The 21,653-nt window shown below is 45.7% G+C and overlaps 1 protein-coding gene across 1 annotated transcript in view; it reads right to left on the minus strand.

The window, feature by feature from the left end:
• The window catches only part of COL27A1 (collagen type XXVII alpha 1 chain), a 349,655-nt gene that overhangs the window by 261,035 nt on the left and 66,967 nt on the right, over positions 1-21,653 (minus strand). The window contains exons 6-9 of the mRNA XM_056860156.1: positions 18,617-18,670; positions 17,303-17,356; positions 6,856-6,900; positions 3,655-3,708 (exon numbers count right to left, since the gene is read on the minus strand). Of these exons, the coding sequence (XP_056716134.1) occupies positions 3,655-3,708; positions 6,856-6,900; positions 17,303-17,356; positions 18,617-18,670 (207 nt within the window). The remainder of the gene's footprint in view (positions 1-3,654; positions 3,709-6,855; positions 6,901-17,302; positions 17,357-18,616; positions 18,671-21,653) is intronic.

The raw sequence follows: 21,653 nt of genomic DNA on the forward strand, positions 1-21,653 counted from the left end.
AATATTAGAGATGCTGATGGACTGCGGTGGGTATAGGGTTGCCGGCTCCGAGCTGGGAAATACCTGGAAATTTTGGGGGTGGAGCCTGAGGAAGGCAGGGTTTGGGAAGGAGAAGGACTTCAGTGGTGTATAATGCCAGAGTCCACCTTCCAAAGCAGCCATTTTCTCCAGGTGACCTGATCTCTGTCACCTGCAGATCAGTTGGAGATCTCCAGATACCACCCAGAGGTTGGAAACCCTAGGTGGGTGCAGGCAGTTGGCGGGAGAAGCCACAGCTGCCTCTGTACCCTAATCAGCTAGGAATGCAAAGGTGGGGACTGTGGGAGAGATCTCCAAGTTGTGACTGGGCAGTGCTCAAAGAGGCTGGACTGCTGCTCCTGCTCTTTCAGGGTATGCTCCTGGTCCACAGGCATTCTAAATCTGTTACACTGGTGCCGTGAGTTGAAGGCAGGTCAAGGAGCTGATGCCACCAGAACCTAAAGAGACCACTAGGGACCTAAGAGAAACCAGCTGAGGCAGGCCCTCCTGCAAATCCCTGAAGTGACGTCAAGGCCTGTAGCCTTATAGAGAAGACAAGTGATCCAAGCCAGGGAGCTCATAATGTCAACTCCTGAGAAGACGATCAATGACCTGAGAAAATTTTACTCTTGACTGTTTTGTCTTTTTGAATTTTAAATTGTATGGCAAGCCTACCAACTATGGAACTCCCTCCCCGAGCATATTCACCTGTCTGGGAGTTTTCCCATTGTTTGGCACCAAACTAAGACTTTTCTGTTCACTCAGTTTTTTTGGATAATTTTTCTCTGTGCTTCTATTTTGGCTTTGTTCCTGGATATTGAGCACATTGGATGTCTTATTGTTTTTTTAATAACTGTTTAACTCATAGAACTATTTCAACGTGCAGTTTTATTTGGATTTTATTTGCAAGTTGTCCCTGAAGGCTTGGCAGGAGGAGGATAAATAAATTTTGAGATAATGGTACCAAGATATGATGTGGGAAGTGCTGGAATATGTGGTGGACGTCAGAGAAAGTAGAAAAGTATGTCTCAAATCACACGGAGAACCTTTCCTCAAAACCAACTTCTACTGAAGGTGTAAGTTTAAGGGAATCCAGACAGGCTCAAGCATCAATTTAACAATTTACCACTGGCAAAACCCATAAGGACTAGAGACGTATGAGGATCTCAGCCACTTTTTATCCAGATTTGTTTGGGACGAATGAAAAGCAACTGAAAAGATGAATGAGGCTCAGAGGCTGGCTATGAATTTGGCAGCCTTTAAGTTATCCTTCCTTATTAAAAAAAAACACATAGTAGACTTCTGTGTTTATTTCTTCCTTGCCAGATAGGATTTGTTGGCTTTAGAAATTAAATGGAATGGTTTGTTTGTTTGCTTCCTTCTGGAAGTTTTGCAAAAGCAACTGAGGAGCCCAACACCAAGTTCTAACATCAAGCATCATTGTCCAAAGTTATTTTCCCTTCTTCTTTTTCTGCCCTCATCAGGCCAAAGTTAACAAGTTTGCCCACAATGCGTGAACTGAAGAGAAGTTAACACCTCCTCCTTTTCCATAGCGCTGCAAAGCCAACACCAGCCAAGAGAAGTTACACATAGTAAAAAAAAAAAAAAAGCCATGAAAGCAAACATACCCAAGACTGAAGACGTTTGGTATAGAGAGCTGTGCAATTATTGGTCCCAAAGGAGAAGAGAAACAGAAATCATCCCCCCTTTCCCTGAATCAATTTCTGCTTATGAAAAAGGACACAAGCCTTTGAGTTACACGGAACCAAATCAGAAAGGCAGCAACCAAGGCAGGTGTTTGCCAAGAGGAAAGGCACCTTGCAAGTGGCTCTGTTATGCCAAGATTGCATCTCAAGGGCTGCCTTCGTCTATGTTTTTATTTACTTATACCATTGCCTTTCAAAAAAGCACATCTTTTTTAAAAAAAGAACACCATAAACATTAATAAATAATTAAAACATGACCCCACTTTAAAAAATAATAATTTGGGGGGGGGGGGACAAGCTTCAGAACATCAGAGCAGGGCAAGAAACCAAACCAATAAATATAAGGAGGCCGACATAAGTGGGAATGTTTTTCAAACATGAACCACTCCAGAACACCTGAATAGATGGAACTCGAGCAAACTTCACAGGGGAGGTCATGCCAACACTGGAGCCACCACGGAGAAGACACTGATACAGTATTAACCTCACACTTTTGTGAATCTCCTGCTTTGTGTCTGCCCACTATCAGAAGTACAAGGTGGGGGTGGGGAGTCCACTGGACAGGACACTTTCAGTGGCAGCACTGAGACTCCAGAAATCCCTGGCTAAGGTGGCCAATTTGTTTCCCTCCCCCCCCCCCCATTCTTGGTGTTTAGATATATAGTAAAGACCCTTTCAGCAGATATTTGGCAATTCTTCATCTGAGTTCCCAGCAGCGGTATAAAGCATTTTAGATTGCCTTTTGTTCCTGTTTTGTTAGATTTGACATCTGTTCCTCTTGGTTCTGATTAATGGTGTCTACCATTTGAAAATGTTATTTTTTGTATTTGTAGTTGTGGCCAAAAGCAGGGGGTAGAAAGAGAATTTTGTGCCCTGGGAAAGTGTTTGAAAAAGTAGGTTGAGTCCGGAGGAGATGAGCTGCCATCTTGGGATCCCCTGGAGCATCAGCAAGATGCTTCCATGTGCCAAACTCCACACCCAAGGAGTCGACTTTGAGAAACTTCATCATGCCAAAAAATATGTCTTTGCATCAGCTCAAGATCTTCTTTCCATGCTTTGTGATAAAGCATAGGTTGGGCAACATAAAAGCTTGGATATTCTTTTGGGCCACACAGGCCAGCATGCTGCTGGTATCCAACACAGGGCCAACCTCTTGTGCCCCTTGTCACTGTTGCCTCCCAGGGAGAACTCTGAGATTTGCAGCTTCTCCTATTCTTGTGGGAAGGAAAAATATTTCTGCATAAAGTCTCCTTTCGGTAAAAGCAAATAATTGCCCCATACATAACCCAGCCAGCCTAATATATTGTACCCAGCAGTTAAGTGCTACATATGGTGCGAAAATGCAAACAGGGTCCAAAGTCCAGACTGCTGCATGCACTCCAGTACACCTATGGACTGCCACACTCCCTGGAATAAAGCGACCATGCATGCAAAGAAGCCCATAGGCAAATCGGCCTCCTCCGTTGAAACGAAAGGGCCGGGCAGAAGAGCTTTGCTTGCACATTCCAGAACTCCTCTGCCCATAAGAGAACTCAGAATATCTGTCTATGTTCTCACTTAAGTGGGAAAACTGTCTGGGCATTGCTGCACTCCTGGTGGGGGTTCATATGACAAGAGTCTTTCAACCCCTTTCCAGAAGAGTCACTGCAGACAGAAAACTAGCCTAGCCTTCTCCCTGGTGTGCTAGTTTCCTACCTGCAGAGAACTTTTGCTGTATGAAGGAGGATTCAAGTCATGTGAGCCCCCACCCTCCGGAGTCTGAAATGGTACAGTACAGACACAGGGAAAACCAAGAGGAGGGCCAAAGGATCCTGGCACAACCCCACTGGGACCAGATCTGAATCTTGTGCTAATGGTGAGACACTGTTCTCTATCTACCTAAATCCCCCCAAGCCCTATGCTGTGCACAGCACGGTAAGATTTACTGCACCTGCCTGCCAGGATAACCTTTGGCACCTGGGTTCCCATCGGGTCCTCGTTCACCCTGTGAAAAAAGAAAGAAAGAAAGAAAGAAAGAAAGAAAGAAAGAAAGAAAGAAAGAAAGAAAGAAAGAAAGAAAGAAAGAAAGAAAGAAAGAAAGAAAGAAAGAAAGAGAAAGAGAGAGAGAGAGAGAGAGAGAGAGAGAGAGAGAAAGAAAGAAAGAAAGAAAGAAAGAAAGAAAGAAAGAAAGAAAGAAAGAAAAAGAAAGAGAGAGAGAGAGAGAGAGAGAGAGAGAGAGAGAGAGAGAGAGAAAGAAAGAAAGAAAGAAAGAAAGAAAGAAAGAAAGAAAGAAAGAAAGAAAGAAAGAAAGAAAGAAAGAAAGAAAGAAAGAAAGAAAGAATTACATTCAGTTTCACGATGTCCATTTTTAATAATACTGTCTATTGTCTTTCTTGAAATGATGGGATGGTAGTTGCCATGGTGATAGGGATGGAAGACTGGGAGAGCCAGTAGCTTCATATGTCCCACTGGAGTCTTTTTCAGAAAGGGGTTGTGGCTCAGTGACAGAAGACCTGCTTGGCATGCAGAAGATCTCAGGTTCAATCCCCAGCATCTAAGGATGCCAGCTCCAGGGTGGGAAATACCTGGGGCTTTTTGGGGTGGAGCCTGAGAAGGGGCTTGTGGAGAGGAGGGATTTCAAGGCCCTAGAGTCCAATGGCCAAAGCAGCCATTTTCTCCAAGGAAACTGATCTCTGTCGACTGGAGATCAGTTGTAATAGCAGATCTCCTGCTAGTACCTGGAGGTTGGCAACCCTACCAGCATCTCAGGTTCAATTCCCCAGCATCAAGGCAGGAGGCTTTGGGAAAGGGCCCTTCTCTGCCCGAGACCCTGAAGAGTTGCTGCCAGTCAGAGCAGAAATGGAGCAGCGGCCTGACTCTGATATAAAGGAACTTCAAACGCTCAATGCCATTCGATTTCCCTGTATTAGCGCTCAGTAGATTTCACCCTGAATGAATTAAATGCATAATATTCTTTCCACTGGTCTTCTTAACAGGGTCTGCCATTCATTGGGGCTTTTTTAAAAATCCAAACAGAAAAGGGGTGAGGTGAGTACAGGAGAAAATTATATTACAGCCTGACTCCTGAAGAACCGATTCAGTGCAATCCCAGCTGAGATATTAATGCGCTGTTGGAATGCAGAAGTTAATATAAACACACAAATATTTCCTTAACATAAAATTTAAAATGTTTAGAAGCTGAACTCAAGTTGTCCCCCCTCCCTTTCACCTATGGTGGATCAGCAGCCACATGAGACTAAATTAGCATAGTATAAACAAAGTCAGAAGCCAGCCAAAGCCTGAAAGAGCATATTGATTGCATGAACTGTGTCCAGATCCAGAGCTTCAAGTACACTCCAATTCACATAACACATAACACAACTTCTGCAACCAATTCAACCGTGTGTGTGTGTGTGTAAAGTGCCGTCAAGCTGCAATCAACTTATGGCTACCCGGTAGGGTTTTCAACGCAAGAGACTAATAGAGGTGGTTTGCCATTGCTTGCCTCTGTAGAGCAACCCTGGACTTCCTTGGAGGTCTCCCATCCAAGTACTAGCCAGGGCCGACCCTGCTTAGCTTCTGAGATCTGATGAGATCAGGCTAGCCTGGGGCTATCCAGGTCAGGGCAGTGGGCAGCTTAAAATGCACAAAGAGATTCACTTGCTAAGGGCCAAAAACATTCCTGACACAAAAGATCTCTGTGATTAGGATCATCAGGGGGTTCTGAAAAGCTAACTGGCAACCCTAGGCAGCTGCTCTGAAGATCAGGGAAGAGCTCCTGGGGGGAAGCGGTCGCTTAACCCTTTTCTTCCCACGCTTCCTTCATGATGTAAAAAAAAATCTCTCCTAAGCTGCAATTCCCCTAGCACGGGTGCTGAGTGCTGGGGGGGACCCGTCTATCCCCACAGGCAATGTTAATTGCAGCTTCAGAGGGGTGTTCATGGGACACCCATGAGATGAAAGGGTTAAACACCCATTCACCCAGCCTCTCTTCCCTAATCTTCAAAGCAGCCTCCCCTCCAGCTTCTAATTAGCTTTTAAAAAAACCAAAGAAGATCCTCATCACAGATCTTTGTGTCACAGCTGCTTTGGCACTGAGGGGCCCTTCTCTGCTGAGGGACAAGGAGTTTTCTTGCACACAGTACAATAAAAGAGGAGTGTATTGACACCGTAAAGACAGAATTCATCACAGTATAAACTGTAAGCAAAAACTGTACATACTGGGGCTACTAGTGCAAAATGCTGGATTGGAGGTGCCAATGTTTCAAATTACTGAGTTGTTTAAAAGAATTCTACCCTGCCAAAGAAATGGCAGGGAGGCAGTTTACAACATGAATTTTAGTTAAATCATTCTGAAATCCTAAACCAGTAGGGTTGCCAACTTCCTGGCTATCTCCAGCCATTACGAGTGATCTCCAGACAACCACATTTAGTTTAGTTCCCCTGGAGAAAATGGCATCTTTGGAGGGTAGATCCTATGGTAATATACACTGCTGAGGTCCCTTCTCCCCCCAAACCCTGCCCCTCCCCAGGTTCCACCTAGGTGTGTACATATCGATAAACCCGAACCGAAAATAAACCCGAAATTAGCCATTTTGGTAAATTTCCAGTTCAGGTTTACCGAATGCACAAACCTGGGGAGAAAGCTGAAGCCGAATAGGCAATTCCAGAAGAGGCTGAATAATGAGAAGGGCTACACTGTTCGAAGTCCATTGAAGTTAATGGGTTTAAGAAAGGTGCAACTCTGCTTAGGCTGACACTGAAATAAAAATACAAATGTAGTTAAGGATAAAACGAACTTCACAAGTTTCTACAAGGCCAAAACGGAGTGGGGCTGACTTTGCTTCTTTTTATATTTATTTTTATTTTTGTCAACCGTTTTTGTTGGTTTTGTATCTACTTATTTTATTTTTTATTTTTTATTGTTTGCATTGTATACCCATGTTGTATGATTTCTATACTACGCTGATTTTTCAACTGGCAAACGTATATACATTCATGAGAAAATCTAATATGAGGACACAGGAAAAATGAGTGAAAATAAAGTCAGATTCATTTAACACTAGGGAGAGGCAAAAGGATTTTGCAAGGATGAGACTGTTAGAATTAGCCTTAAATTTTAAGGTGAAAAAGCAGATTAAAATTCACTCACCTGGTCTCCAGGATGACCTGGTGGGCCTGGGTAGCCTTTCTGTCCCTGCGCAAAAAGAATGAACATAGATGTGCTTTTTAACCAATGTTAACAGAGTTATCATGCACAAGGAAGGGAGTTGGGATGACCTAAACTCTGTTTGCCCCAGCCAGAGGAAAGAGGACCGCTGTCACTTAGTTCCTTCTCCTGGCTCCCTCTCTGACCATAGATCGTTCTGGAGCTCCTTCCTCTCCCCTGTATATGAGGCTCCCCAGCTACAACAGTTCTGTGGCTCTCTTAGCTTTAGTCCCAAGTAGGCCACTGCTCAACAGCAGATTTTGACCTGAATCAAGAGAACAGTCTCGGGCCACCATAGGCAGAGTGTATCAATCCAGCTGCAGAACCAGCCAACCGGGGCAGGGGGGGGGGAGGGGGAGAGGAACCAACAGCCTGTTGCACTCAACAGCAGGATGGCATAATGGGCTCTGGTTCATGGAAAGTTGTGTCATAATAAATGGGCAAGACTTCAGGATGTCACAACAACCTTCTACTTTCTGCTTCCCTCCTTACCTGGCCAGCTTTGACTATTGAGATATACAAACCTGTTATATACCATGGCCTTTCCTATTTTGTGCTACAAGTAGAATCTGAAGCAATAGCCATCAAAACCTGTGTGTGTGTGTGTGTGTGTGTGTAAAGTGCCATCAAGTTGCAGCCAACTTATGGCAACCCAGTAGGATTTTCAAGGCAAGAGACTGACAAAGGTTATTTACCATTGCCTTCCTTGGCATAGCAACCCTGGTATTCCTTGGTAGTCTCCCATCCAAATACGTACCTTCATACAGATAATGAATTAAGCAGAAATGCACTATAATATTTGGACTTCAGAAACAGTATCCTTAGTTACATCACAAAATGCATTTTAGTATACCAAAGGAGTCCCGTGCTGCAGAGTGGTAAGCGGCAGTACTGTAGTTGAAAGCTCTGCTCACGACCTGAGTTCGATCCCAACGGAAGTCGGTTTCAGGTAGCCGGCTCAAGGTTGACTCAGCCTTCCATCCTTCCGGGGTTGGTAAAATGAGTACCCAGATTGCTGGCGTAAAGTGTAGATGACTGGGGAAGGCAATGGCAAACCACCCCATAAACATAGTCTGCCTAGTAAACGTCAGGATGTGCACAGGAGACTACTATTACCTTTATACCAAAGAAACAAGACTTGAAAGTAAGCATATTAAACGTAACTAATTTACAGCTACAAAGTTCTGCTCTTAATAGCATTTACCTTTTGGGGGGTGGAGGTGGGGGGCGGGAAAAGGGAAATGGGGAGAGGAAAGTAGTAACCCAATCTTCAAAAAGATAAAAGCAAAGAGTAGAATCAGTATATCATATACAGTGAGGGGGAAAAGTATTTGATCCCCTGCTGAATTTGCCCCTTTGTCCTCTGATGAAGAAATGACCAGTCCATAATTTTAATGGTAGGTTTATTGTAGCTGTGAGAGACAGAATAACAACAGGAAAACCCCCAGAAACCCAGAAACAAAAGTCAGAGACTGATGTGCATTATAATGAGTGAAATAAGTATTTGATCCCTTTGCAAAAGATGACTTAGTACTTGGTGGCAAAACCCTTGTTGGCAATTACAGAGGTCAGACGTTTCTTGTAGGTGGAACCAGGTTTGCACACATCTCAGGAGGTATTTTGTCCCACTCCTCTTTGCAGATCTTCTCCAAGTCAGTAAGATTTCGAGGCTGATGTGTAGCTACTCGAACCTTCAGCTCCCTCCACAGATTTTCGATGGGATTAAGGTCTGGAGACTGGCTAGGCCACTCCAGGACCTTAATGTGCTGCTTCTTGAGACACTCCTTTGTGGCCTTGGCCATGTGTTTTGGGTCATTGTCATGCTGGAATACCCATCCTCGACCCATTTTCAATGCCCTGGCTGAGGGAAGGAGGTGCTCACCCAAGATTTGACGATACATGGTCCCGTCCATCGTCCCTTCGATGCGGTGAAGGTGTCCTGTCCCCTTAGCAGAAAAACACCCCCAAAGCATAGTATGTCCCCCTCCATGTTTGATAGTGGGGATGGTGTTCTTGGGGTCGTAGGCAGCATTCCTCCTCCTCCAAACACGGCGAGTTGAGTTGAGGCCAAAGAGCTCGATTTTGGTCTCATCTGACCACAACACTTTCACCCAGTTCTCCTCTGGGTCATTCAGATGTGCATTGGCAAACTGCAGAAGGGCCTGTACATGTGCTGTCTTGAGCAAGGGGACCTTGCGGGCTCTGCAAGATCTCAGTCCTTCACGGCATAGTGTGTTACCAACTGTTTTCATGGTGACTATGGTCCCAGCTGCCCTGAGGTCAGTGACAAGTTCCCCCCGTGTAGTTCTGGGCTGCTTCATCACTGTTCTCATGATCATTGCAACTCCACGAGATGAGATCTTGCATGGAGCCCCAGACCGAGGGAGGTTGACAGTTAGGGTTAGGGTTGTCACCTTCTCACCAAGCTGCTTGGCAATAGTCTTGTAGCCCAGTCCAGTCTTGTGCAGGTCTACAATCTTGTCCCTGACATCCTTGGACAGCTCTTTGGTCTTGGTCATGGTGGCTAGTTTGGAATCTGATGGATTGATTGCTTCTGTTGACAGCAGAACCCTAACCCTAACCCTAATCTGGCTGGTTGATAGGGGATAAAATACTTATTTCACTCATTATAATGCACATCAATCTCTGACTTTTGTCTTCTGGGTTTCTGGGGGTTTTCCTGTTGTTATTCTGTCTCTCACAGCTACAATAAACCTGCCATTAAAATTATGGACTGGTCCTTTCTTCGTCAGAGGGCAAACGGCCAAATTTAGCAGGGGATCAAATACTTTTTTCCCCTCACTGTAGGACCTCAGAACACACTTCCTGGGACATATTCAAGCAATGTGGAATCTGCTAACCCTGCCTCCAAATGTATAGTATGATTTTACCTTAGCAGAACCCCTAGGGCTACCAGCATAAGGCTGGTAACCAGTGGCAGGCTCACCTCCCGAAGTGGGGCCTGTAATGTAATGTAATGACGTAGCTGACATTCGCTAGAGCATCACTGGAAACCCGCTGATGTCACATCTAGTTGTGCTAGAAGTGATGTCAGTACGTTAGGATGCTGTCACTTGCTATCCCCCCCCAATTTTCTCCCATCTCCTGGATAGGGTTCCCAGGTCCCCTTTGCCACCAGTGGGAGATTTTTGGGACGGAGCCTGAGGAGGGTGGGGTTTGGGGAGGGGACTTCAATGCCATACAGTCCAATTGCCAAAATAGCCATTTTCTCCGGGTGAACTGATCTCTATCAGCTGGAAATAGATTGTAATAGCAAATCTCCAGCTAGTACCTGGAGGTTGGCAAACCTACTCCCGGCTGACCAGCCATGGGAAGAGCCTGTTTCCAGCAGGCATATGGTAACCCTAAGAACCCCCTTTCCCCCGAATGCTCTTGAGTGGAAAACAGTAATAACTCTTAGAACTTAATCACCTTTATTTACAAAGTGTCTTTATTTCTCCCCATGACTTTCTGCATATTGGCTGTATGATCTGCCGGATTTTCCAATGCACAATTCACTAGAGTTATAGCCTTCCCTTCCTTCCGCAAGCTCAAGGCGGTACACATAAGGTTCTCTGAGCGTCATCCATAAAACCACCAATTAGATCCAGCGCTACTTAGCTTTGCTGCATCATGTACCTTCAGGCAATATTTCATATTAACCAGCAATTACTGCTGCTGCTTTCAGAGATGGGGAGGAGAGAAAGAGGCCTTGACGGAGGCCAGAAGATCTTTGCAAGTGTCCCCCTGCTGTGAGCCTCTTCAAACAGAACTGGAATGACAGGAGGAAAAGTCGTGTCTGTGTTTGCTCTCCTATCCAGATGCTTCCGGATTAATTTGGAGCAATCCATCACAATGGGGCCACAGTTGGAAGAGGAAACCTTGTGGCTCTTGATAGGAAGGCTCCCTCATCCACAGCAACATTCCCAATCCATCCCAAAAGAGCCAACGTGACAGGTTGGCTTTGCCTGCAGGGTAAAACGCCAACGGATGGGGAAGACACTGAAAGCAGAGGCGGTGAATTCTGTTTACCAGCAGAGCACAGAAGACGCTACCCGATGCACTGCTTGTTTAATGGGGAGCTGAAAACCTTCCAGCTGCTGTTCGACATCCAAAAAAGTACTTTACGTTTCTGACAACACATAGGGATTACTGGCTAAGTCCCGAAAAAAGCCCTATGCTATGGAAGGGAATATCAGGTATCAGCAACCCTAAGAAACCAAGCTGAGTTCTTCAATTAAGAACAGCCCTTCTGGATCAATCCATAGTCCATCCTGGGGTGTCAAACATAAGGCCCGAGGGCCATATCTGGCCCCTTGAGAGCTCTTATCTGGCCCGTGAGCCAGCCAAGGCAGCCACCACCACCTCTCTACACACACACTCTCTCTCTCAATCTGGGCTGGCGAAGGTATAGCCCAACCAAGTGACATTTATGTCATTTATGTCTAAGGTTGCCATCCACCAGATACTAGCTGGAGATCTCCTGCTATTACAACTGATCTCCAGCCAATAGAGATCAGTTCACCTGGAGAAAATGGCCACTTTGGCAGTTGGACTCTATGGCATCGAAGTCCCTCCCCTTCCTAAACCCCGCCCTCTTCAGGCTCGGCCCACAAAACCTCCCGCCGGTGGCGAAGAGGGACCTGGAAACCCTATTTATATCATATCCGGTCCTCATAACAATTGAGTTCGACATCCCTGGTCTAACCAGTCCAGCATACTATTTCCAGAGTAGCCAACCAGATGTCCCAGGACAAGAAAAGATACCCAAGCCTCCCCCTGTTGCTGCTCCCCAAGAGCTGGCACTCAGAGGTATATTGCCTCTGGACATGGAGGTTCCGTTTGGTCATCTAATATTCAGAGGGACCTCAGATTTCAGGGCTAGTAGCTTGAAACATTCTGTCATCCAGGAACCATCTCTCTTTGACCGTCCCTTCAAAGTTATTTCTGGTTTGCCAACATTGTGCCTTCCATAAACTTTATGGAGCCCAAAAGCCATGCCTTTCTCAGTCCTCTCCGCATTGATCGGCCTTAACTGCTGTGAAGATCAAGGAAGTTCAACCTGAACTGACCGCAGCTCAGCTGATGACCCTGGATCAGTGGTACTGATTCCGTTCCTCATGGAGAGCTACATTCACAATTATCTATCAGCCAAAATAGTCACATTTACTGCCACCCCTGGCACGGGGCCTGCATCTCAGTGAGACTCACAAGCTTACCCATTCCTCCAGCAGCAGCTATTTCAAGGTGGAAACAACCTGCCACATGCCCTGCAAGACAAGGGTCTTGCCAACCTTTATGAAACACAGGGCGGGTACTACATTGGGGAACAGTGCTCAAAATAGCCACAAGTGGCATGTCAAAGAGCCACACAAGACTCCCAAGCCACTGAGTGAATGTCACTGCCCTATACCATATTCAGACATTTAGCAAGTCTCCACCACCAAATGCAAGGGTTAAGAACATCACTTAGGAGCAGGCTTTCTCCAAGATCGAGAGAGGCCCAGCCCACTTTCAGCTTTTGAGGGACCTAGTTGTAATAAAAATAAAAAATGGTAACGCATGAATGCCAGTTCACAAAAGAAAATAACAGGGGAGGGCTCTTGCCTTCTTGCCCCGCTTTTAGGGATTCCTAAAAACATCTGGCTAGCCACTGTTGGAAACAGGATGCTGAACTAGATAGGCCTTTGGTCCAGTCCAGAGGGACCCTTCTTATGGTCTTATGCTTTGAGTAAATCACTATTGATCAACCTCAGTGTCCTGTCTAACTATATTATAATTCTGGCCTTCCTTACAGGGCTACTGTAAGACTCCCTATGATATTTGAAGTAACTGTGTATTTGTGAAATGTGCATTATAATTGCAATAACATTAATATTATGTCAAGCTTTTGCCATATGCTGTAGGGTTTATTATAACGTGCAATTAGACACATTTTGTGATAACACTGTGCAATGGGAATTAACATTTTCTGCAGTTGGGCACAGGGAGACTGCCTCTTAAAATGAATAAGATGGGGGGGTAAGAAATAGAAAATAAATATGCTTTTTTTCTCTGACATTTGCCCTTCCATACCCGTTCAACCATTTTTCTTTCCTGTATCATTTTCACTTCTTTTTTGCATCTTTTGGAATCACAGAATAGAATCATAGAATCATAGAGTTGGAAGGGACCACCAGGGTAATCTAATCCAACCCCCTGCACAATGCAGGAAATTCACAACTACCTCCCCTACACACACCCAGTGACCCCTACTCCATTGCCAGAAGATGTTTAGAAAATTTGGTGTTGTGTGTGCTCAAGGATGGGGGGAAGAGATGCTACCCAGATGGTTTGCGTAATGTGAGGGAAAACTCAGAATAAACCCTGGTGGATTAGATGATCTCTAACTGAGAAAGCAAAGGCCCCAAAGGATAAAATTTGGTGATGGTTGTGGTGGAACGCAAAGCTTTTTTAACAGACATTTGTATCAGAACTGATATCAGATCACTCAAAGGTAGGCTTCCCAATTGCCCTTTAGTCTGATTCAGCATGGATGCTCTTACAGTCTTATGTTAGAAATCTAATGAAAATGGTTAAAAGATCACACAGCCAGGCTTCCCCACCCAGCTAACATTTTCGTTTAGGTGACATCAGTAGAAAAAAACCTATCAAATTAGAGAAATAAGAAAATGCAAAGGACAGATTGTGGATCTAGGTCAACCTTGCAGGCGGAATGCCAGATCGGGTTAATTCACTTGTAATAAAAATAGTCATCTGATTTCTCTTTCCCCCTCCCAAAAAAACCTTTTGTAGTCCATCCAAAAAAAAGTCTTTACAATGAAATTTCAATAAAATTTGCATAAAGATCTTCCCCATAAAGGAAAAAAAAAGAAATCAAATGGAAGAACCATATACGGTTGTTTTTTGTAAGAAACCAACCTGTGTATGTATATGCAAATATCCACATTTGCTCAATAGATGCCAGCAAAAGAATCTGGAAACCTGGCTGCTTTTTAGTCCTCGAGTCAGTCACACAGAAACAACTACTGCTAAGCCCTGATCCAGTGCCAATGGCAAGTGCCAGCTGCACCACGCTGCCCCGAACAAGCAACCTGCTGAAGTGCCAACAGTAGCAGTACAATCTGGATCAGAAGAAACGGCCGCACTCCTTCCCTTCAAAACGTTCCCAGGATATTCGTACGCTGAATAAGGAGCCAATAAAAAAAATAATAACACCAAATTTATGGGCTAATAACACCACAAGGGAAGAACGTTATGGAAAAAACCACATGTGCCACCCTATCAAGAAGTGCTATTCAGAAAAAGCAGCCCTTCCTCCCCAGCCAAAAACGTCTCCTGCGTGTTTGGTCAGCTGTTTCATATACCTCGTAACTGAACAGGAGCACTGTGGGTAACCCAGAGTGGGAACAGCCAAACCGCCACTGGAACGGCTGCCCTGAAAGGGCAGGCATGCCATTTTTTTTGGTGTGAACTATGGCACAGAAAAAGTGACTTGGATTTGGAAAAAAGAAGAGCGGATCCAGATACACTCTATTCACAAAAGGAAAAAATGTCTTTGCGGTGAAAGGACAAGCCAGAAGAATGCAATGCTATGAAGGGCTTACGCAGGCTGGATGCCTTCTGCACAAATGCTCCTACGCCACTGGTTTTCTGGAAATACACTTACCTCACGGTGCCACCCAACTAGGGTTGCCATATGGTCCCACTAGATTCGAGTCCAGTAGCACCTTAGAAACCAACACGATTTTGGGGGGGTATAAGCTTTCCAGAGCTCCCTTTGCCAGAGAGCTTATGGTCAAGTTGTCAGTTGTGACTGAATTTGGCCATCTGGTGCCCATTTTTTGCCGTTCGCTGACTCAGATTCCCAGCTTGAATCCTTACCACCCCCACCGCTTTAAGGGCTACACACTCAATCCTTTCAACTGCACTGTAAGGTAGGTCAGTACGCTCACCACCCTACTGCAAGATGAGGGAGTGAAGGCTGAGAAAGAATGACTTGCCTAGGGCCACCTAGGTCGTTTGTGTGTTGGGAATCTCTGCACCAGCAGTCTCCAAGCTCCAATCAAGTTCCCGCCCCTTTAAATGCTGCTTTGTAATTGGCTTTGTAATTGTAGTGCTTAATGTGAGGAAAAAATCCCCCCCAAACCCAATCTGAAAGGAAGGGGGGGGGGAGAAAGCCAAGCCTCAATTTTAAAAGGTTTTTCTTCTGCTCAGGTAGAGCTCCGAGGAAGCAGGAATTATTCGAATCCCTGCCTCTGGACATGCTGCTTTGTAATTGGCAGTGAGAGAAACCAAGCTTGCGTGTCCCGCACTTTGCCTTCTGCATGGGGATTTCACCAGGGCTTTGCGCAGGGAAGATGGAAGAGTCGGGTTAACAGAGGAATGGGAAGACCCGGACATTGCGAGGGCTGAGCATGAGGTCATCTCTAATGGACAGAAAACTCATGCATAACTCCAAAGAACAACCGATTCAGACCGGGGGCGAACGTGAGTGAAAATACCCATGCATAAAGGTTCTCTAGAGAACTTGAAGTGATGAGATTCAAACAGGTGACTGCCCAAATCACAGCTCACTCTCTTAGCCCCTAAGCTAGACTGGCTCCCATTTCAAACCAAAGCAAGCCTGTCACCCTTGTAGGCCCTGAGATATAAGGCAAAACATGCTGGGAGTATTCTACCCAATCATTTGGTAAGAAACAAACTTACTCCTACCTTCTATTGCTCTAGCCAATGAAGGAAGCCACAGCTATGACCTTGCAAATTTTATGTGCAGGCATACTTGGATTTATTGGAACCTGTATTGGTTGATTTAAAAAAACTGTTTTCTGAAGACTTTTGAAATTTTACTGGCAACCAAAGAACTACTGTATCGGTAGCTAAGTTTCTGTTTTCTGAAAGGAAAATATGGGCCAAAATAACATCCTGTGTATAATAGACTCAGATTCTAACCCCTTAAACTGTTAAATATGCTAGCTTGAGTGAAGTATGTAGAGGTTTTATAGGTGAAAAGGTAAAGGTGCAAGTACCAGGTCATTACTGACCCATGGAGTGAAGTCACATCACAACGTTTACTAAGCAGACTATGTTTACAGGGCGGTTTGCCATTGCCTTCACCAGTCTTCTACACTTTACCCCCAGCAAGCTGGGTATTCATTTTACTGACCTCGGAAGGATGGAAGGTGGAGTCAACCTTGAGCCAGCTACCTGAAACCGACTTCCCTTGGGATCGAACTCAACGAAGGTATTTTTTCTGCTTCAGTATGATTTGTGGGTCGTAATAAAGACTGACACTGTTATGACTTAACACATTCACTATCTCTCTGCAGAACAAGCTTTGAGAAGAAAGCACAGGCATAACCTGGCCTCAGCAAAATGGCCAGATCGAAAGATGCTTTCTCTGATCTTTCCCCAAATTCTTCAGGCAGCTTTTGGGAGCAGATGCAAAGCAAGTGGTAGGCAGTTAAGATGCTGGAGTTGCATTGTTCACTGGGGCAACTCAAATATCCAATCCCCAAGCAAATGACACCCGCACACGAGCTCCCCCTTCCTGCTCATCCACTGTTCATCCTAAGGGCCTTTGGCAGGACTGCTTTGCCAGAACAGCAAGAACAGCCAGCAGCATGGCCAAGCCAGCCATCAAGAGTGAAATTACACTTTTCTGCACATTTCTACCTCGTACCAATGATCTCCAACCTTCTCTATGGGCCGTTCATCCTTTCCCCTTTTACAAAAGAACCTTATTTGCTTCTTTTATTTCATTTGCGCCAGCTTCCAGGATATTGGCAGCATTCCTGAAAGTGTGCAGGCGAACAACATTGCTTGTCTGCAGCCCAAGGTGTTTGCAATGGGGCTATGCCAACAGAGGATCTAGAGCGTTATTTCTTCTTCCCAATATTTTTCCAACAGCCTTCGCTCTATTTTTTTTAATTTAGGAGGCTAATAAAATATAGCCTCCATTAAAAGCATCTGCCAGGTAACACACACATACTCCTTTTTAAATCCCTGCACTGACTTTTGCCTAAATTCTGGGGTCTGACTTTTAAGGTGTGTGGGGGGGGGGGAGTGTGCACAATACAGGCTGTTCTTCTGCTGGAAACACTTGTCCTGCCTGACAAGAATCCAGGAGTTTCAGCCAAACTACATGATACACACAAACAGTGTACCAGTAGCTCAACAGCCCTTCTTAAAACAACAACAGGAAAAGCCACTTAGGAGAGGAGGTGCTTTGGAGCAGGGAACTGAAAGGGAAGGGGTTCTTATCCCACCCACGCTCAGGCATTTATCCATTCCAAATCATGCACACATACAACCAAAAAACACCTTCCCCCCTGCAGAATTCAGAGGCTCCACCGCCCAATGGATTGTGTCAAACATAAAGCGCTCTTACCTTTCTACCAGGTGGTCCAGGAAGACCAGTCAATCCAGCTAATCCAACATCTCCCTGCAAACAGATATATAGGTGGGTTGTTTGTTTGTTTGGTCTGGCCTCAGAAGTTTTAGGTCTTTTATGCATGGCTGTTTCACTCGCTGTCATCCCTCCGACGACTTCGGGGCTTTGTGTTGATTATACATGCCGTTTCCAACCGTCAGAGGTTGCCTCGCTCTCCCCCTGCCTTTCCCCATGTTTTGCATTTTCAAATTCGAGATAAAACAGCTCTCTGAAAACGTGGGCAACACGCGGGGGAAAGCAGGGGGAGAGTGAGGCTACCTCTGATGGTCGGAAACGGCATGCATAATCAACACAAAGCCCCGAAGTCGCCGGAGGGGTTACCGCGAGTGAAACAGCCATGCATAAAAGACCTAAGGGTGCCTCCAGAAGGGGATTTTTCACCACACAGAACACAGGAAGAACCCAGATTTAAGGGGAACATCCGCATGATGTTGTGCTTGTTCTGAGCATGACTCAAGGCATTCCGGGGACATTCCTCCTTTTAAGGCATTCCTCCCTTTAATCTGGTAAAAAGCAAAACTGGATTTTCTCTGGTTTAAAGGAGGAACTTCAAGGTAGTGACTGCTCATGGAACATCTTATCTGGACATCCCATACATAGCTGCCATGGGGGGGGGAGCTAAGCTCCACTTACAAAATGGCACAGGGCAGGTTGCTACCGTGCGCCACTCCCTCCCCTTTTAGCCCTTTACAGTGCATTCCTAAGAGGAGTTACTCCAGTCTAAGCCCATTGAAATGAATGGGCTTAGACTGGAGTAACTCTCCTTAGGAATGCACTGTCAGAGGCCTGTTTTCCATTCCCTGGCTCCCTTGCAAGATTACAGAATGGCTCAGCAGGGAAAGACAAAACAAAGGGAAGGTGGGGGTGAAGGGTTCCCAGGTCCCAGTATGGCCTGGCACAATTGCTGTAGCATCTGTGCTTTCACAAAGTCACAACCAGGGGAAAGGGGGAGGAGTGGGGGTGGTGGGAGCAGCAATGGGGTATAAATGGGGTGGGGGTGGATGCCATTCCCAGATGCTCCTGGATCACTTGCTGCTGCTGCTGATGTGGCAGGGGCACATTTTTGCACCGGAGTCTGAAAGCAGCCTTAGCCAGGGTCTCCTTAAAAAAAAAAAAAACTTGGTAGGGAAAATAAATTTGAAAATGTGATGGCCGTAGTATCAAGTGACAATTTCTACATACAAAGTTCAACTCAAATTGCAAAGCCAAGCCATCCATCATCCCTGATTGCTTTAATGAATGAAGGTTTACCTTTGGACCATTCCGCGCTTTTCCAGGGGACCATCCAGGATCTCCTTTCTGGCCCTGAAAGACAGAGTAAAGCTTAACACAATCTCAGAAGGACTCTCGTGGTTTCCAGCACAGACACAAACCCAAAAAGAGAAATTCTCTACAACACCGATTTTCAGGTGGTGCGTAGAAACCCACATGGGTCATGCCCCATCCTAAAGTTAAAACATACAGGCAAAACATCAACTGATGTTCCAATGGGTAATTTATTGTAATATGTAATACAAATACAAAATGGGAGCGTGGGAGGAATCATACGGTAAGATGGTGGGGGGTTGGGAATTCAAGCACTCCTCCATAAATTATTAGAGGATTTAGCAGGACGGTTTCTCCGCTGCTTTTTCTTTTAACCAACTCTCAGCTGCTTTACCTCATGGTGCATACTCGGTCCACACCTGGTCAGAGTCTTTGTGGGGGAAGGGAGGAGGGTCTTTGGTTAATTTGGACAGATAGACAGACAGATAGATAAAGTTTATTTGCAGCCCTTGGCCAGATAAAACAAGATACACGGACTAAAGCCAAGCTATATTTTCCTGCATACTAAGTATGCAGAAACATTCCCACACATACACCTGAGTACCATCTTCCGCTTTTGGTGCTGTCCCTTCTTGTTACTGCTGACAAAAATAGCATGAATACCATTTTTTTTTTATTTAGAGATTGCTGTTTTTCTAGAAACAAACAGAGATGGGAAGAAAAGGTAAAAGTAGCAGCAGGGTAGACAGAGAGAGAGAAAGAGAAAGGAGATACATACAGTAAAAATTTAAAAGTAGCTCCCACGGTACTGGTTGCCTGGGACCCTGTTCTAGACCACCAATATAAATCTAGGCTAGCCTGTGGAGTATAGTGATTCAGGACCAAACTAGACTAGGGTTGTCAACCTCCAGGTACTAGGTGGAGATCTCCTGCTATTACAACTGATCTCCAGCCGATAGAGATCAGTTCACCTGGAGAAAATGGCCTCTTTGGCAATTGGGCTTGCCAAGGGTGGATTTGCTTGCAAAGGGTGGATTTGCAAGCCCAACTCACGCTAGCTTGCAGTTGGTAACCCTAGCCAGATGGTTCACCATCTTCCAGCCATTTGAAAAAGGTGGGCCCGTAAGAACTAGCCACCATGTTATCTGGAAACGCTAAGCCATGGGAAGAGTACGCTATGAGCTCATCACCTCGGGTAAGCCCTGACATCCATTCCACCAAACAGCTTGTAGCCTTAAAGCACAGAAATGACGTACAGCTTCCCCTGCCCAGATGGGGGACTCGAAGGGAATTAGTGAATATAAAAGACTGGGGAAGGGGGGAATTGTCCCCCTGTACTTTGGAACCAGTCCACACAACGAAGAGGCCACTGTTACCAAATGCACATCTGAATTTCTCCGAAGGGGCTGGCTGCTAAGATTGGGTTTTAGAACATCTGTAGCTGTAAATCATATTTTATGGGCCCAAAGCTTTACAGATCACTGGCTATTCAAGTACACAGAGCGGGAATGGTCTCGCTGCGTACTGGGACCTAATTCCAAATTCCTCTCTGCAGCTCCTCCTACTGCCAGGGAGTACTTACTTAGGGTTCGAATAATTCCTCCCTTCCCCATGTCTGGAAAAAAACTGTACGAAGCTGTCCTTTCCTAATGCAACCTTCCTTCAGTTGGGTGCCTCAGTTTCTCTTTTACAAATTGGGAATAAATATTAACCTACCATACAGTGGAAATAAAAGATTTTTAAAAATGCACTGCCTCACTGAAAGCATAATGAATGTTAATATATACAATATCAAGGAAAATGTTAATATATACAATATCATTTACCTAAAGGTACAGACTCTTCTGCCACAATCAATCTGTTAAGCGTCAAAGTTTTGCTGACATTTCCACAATACTGAAAGGCTTTTATATAGGAAGATGTATCTGTAATTTAACCTATTATCCTGTGAGTAATTTCCAATGAACAAGTCGGCTGCCGTCTCCACAGGTAACTTCTCACACAAGCAGCCAACTCTTGTGTGATGCATAAAGACGGGTCTGCAAATTTATGCATGATTTCCTGCTCCCTTTCATGATCTGAGTTATAGCTGGAAAAAATGGCAATTTGCAATATTAACCGTGCATTCCTGAGCCAGGACGAAAGTCCTCTGGAGGCCGGCGAAGGCCTGCACCGGCGCAAGGGCCCCCAGCACTGGTGTCCAGGCAGCATACACCGGCGTTTGTAGCTCCAACGCTGGCATGACGGCCCGGACACCAGTCGCTGGCAAAGGCCGCCGCGGCGTCCCGGGAGGCGTTCCCGGGGTGTCCCGGCATCCCAGGAGGCGTTCCCGGGATGTCACGGCACCGGCCTGGGAGCAGGGCCATCGTTAGGTGGCCTCCTAAGCCATCACGGCTCAGGAACGCCCCCTTTTTGGGGAGCCAAGATACGCCACCTTTTAGGGTTACACGGATTTTGGCAGGGCCAAAACCTCCTTAGGAGGCAGTGCCGCTGTGTTGCCTCCTAAACCCGGTGCAGGCATTCCTCTCAGGAATGCATGGTTAGTCCCTACCAAAGTCAGTGTTTTCATGCTATGCTCAGCAAGTGAGTAAACTACTGGCCTAAGCACCTCCTTGCAGATGCAGTGGCATTCCTGTGGGCTGCCTCTGGTCTTCCTCAAATTCAAGCTCCCAGTAGGGTTGCCAGCCTCCAAGTAGTAGCTGGAGATCTCCTGCTATTAAAACTGATCTCCAGCCAAGAGAGATCAGTCCACCTGGAGAAAATGGCAGCTTCGGCAATTGGACTCTATGGCATTGAAGTCCCTCCCCTTCCCAAACCCTGCCCTCCCCAGGCTCCGCCCCAAAAATCTCCAGGTGTTTCCCAACCCGGAGCTGGCAACCCTAGCTCCCGGTCAATGGTTCATTAAGGGCCTAACTACTTACTACGTTTTCCCTGCATCCTGGCGATCAGATGCATGTGTTGAATGTTTTTTGCACAGAACAACATTCCCAAGCATGTGCAGGAAGATTCAGATCGGGACCAC

This window comes from Euleptes europaea, chromosome 14 (assembly GCF_029931775.1).
Source record: "Euleptes europaea isolate rEulEur1 chromosome 14, rEulEur1.hap1, whole genome shotgun sequence".
Taxonomy (NCBI): Eukaryota; Metazoa; Chordata; class Lepidosauria; order Squamata; family Sphaerodactylidae; genus Euleptes; species Euleptes europaea.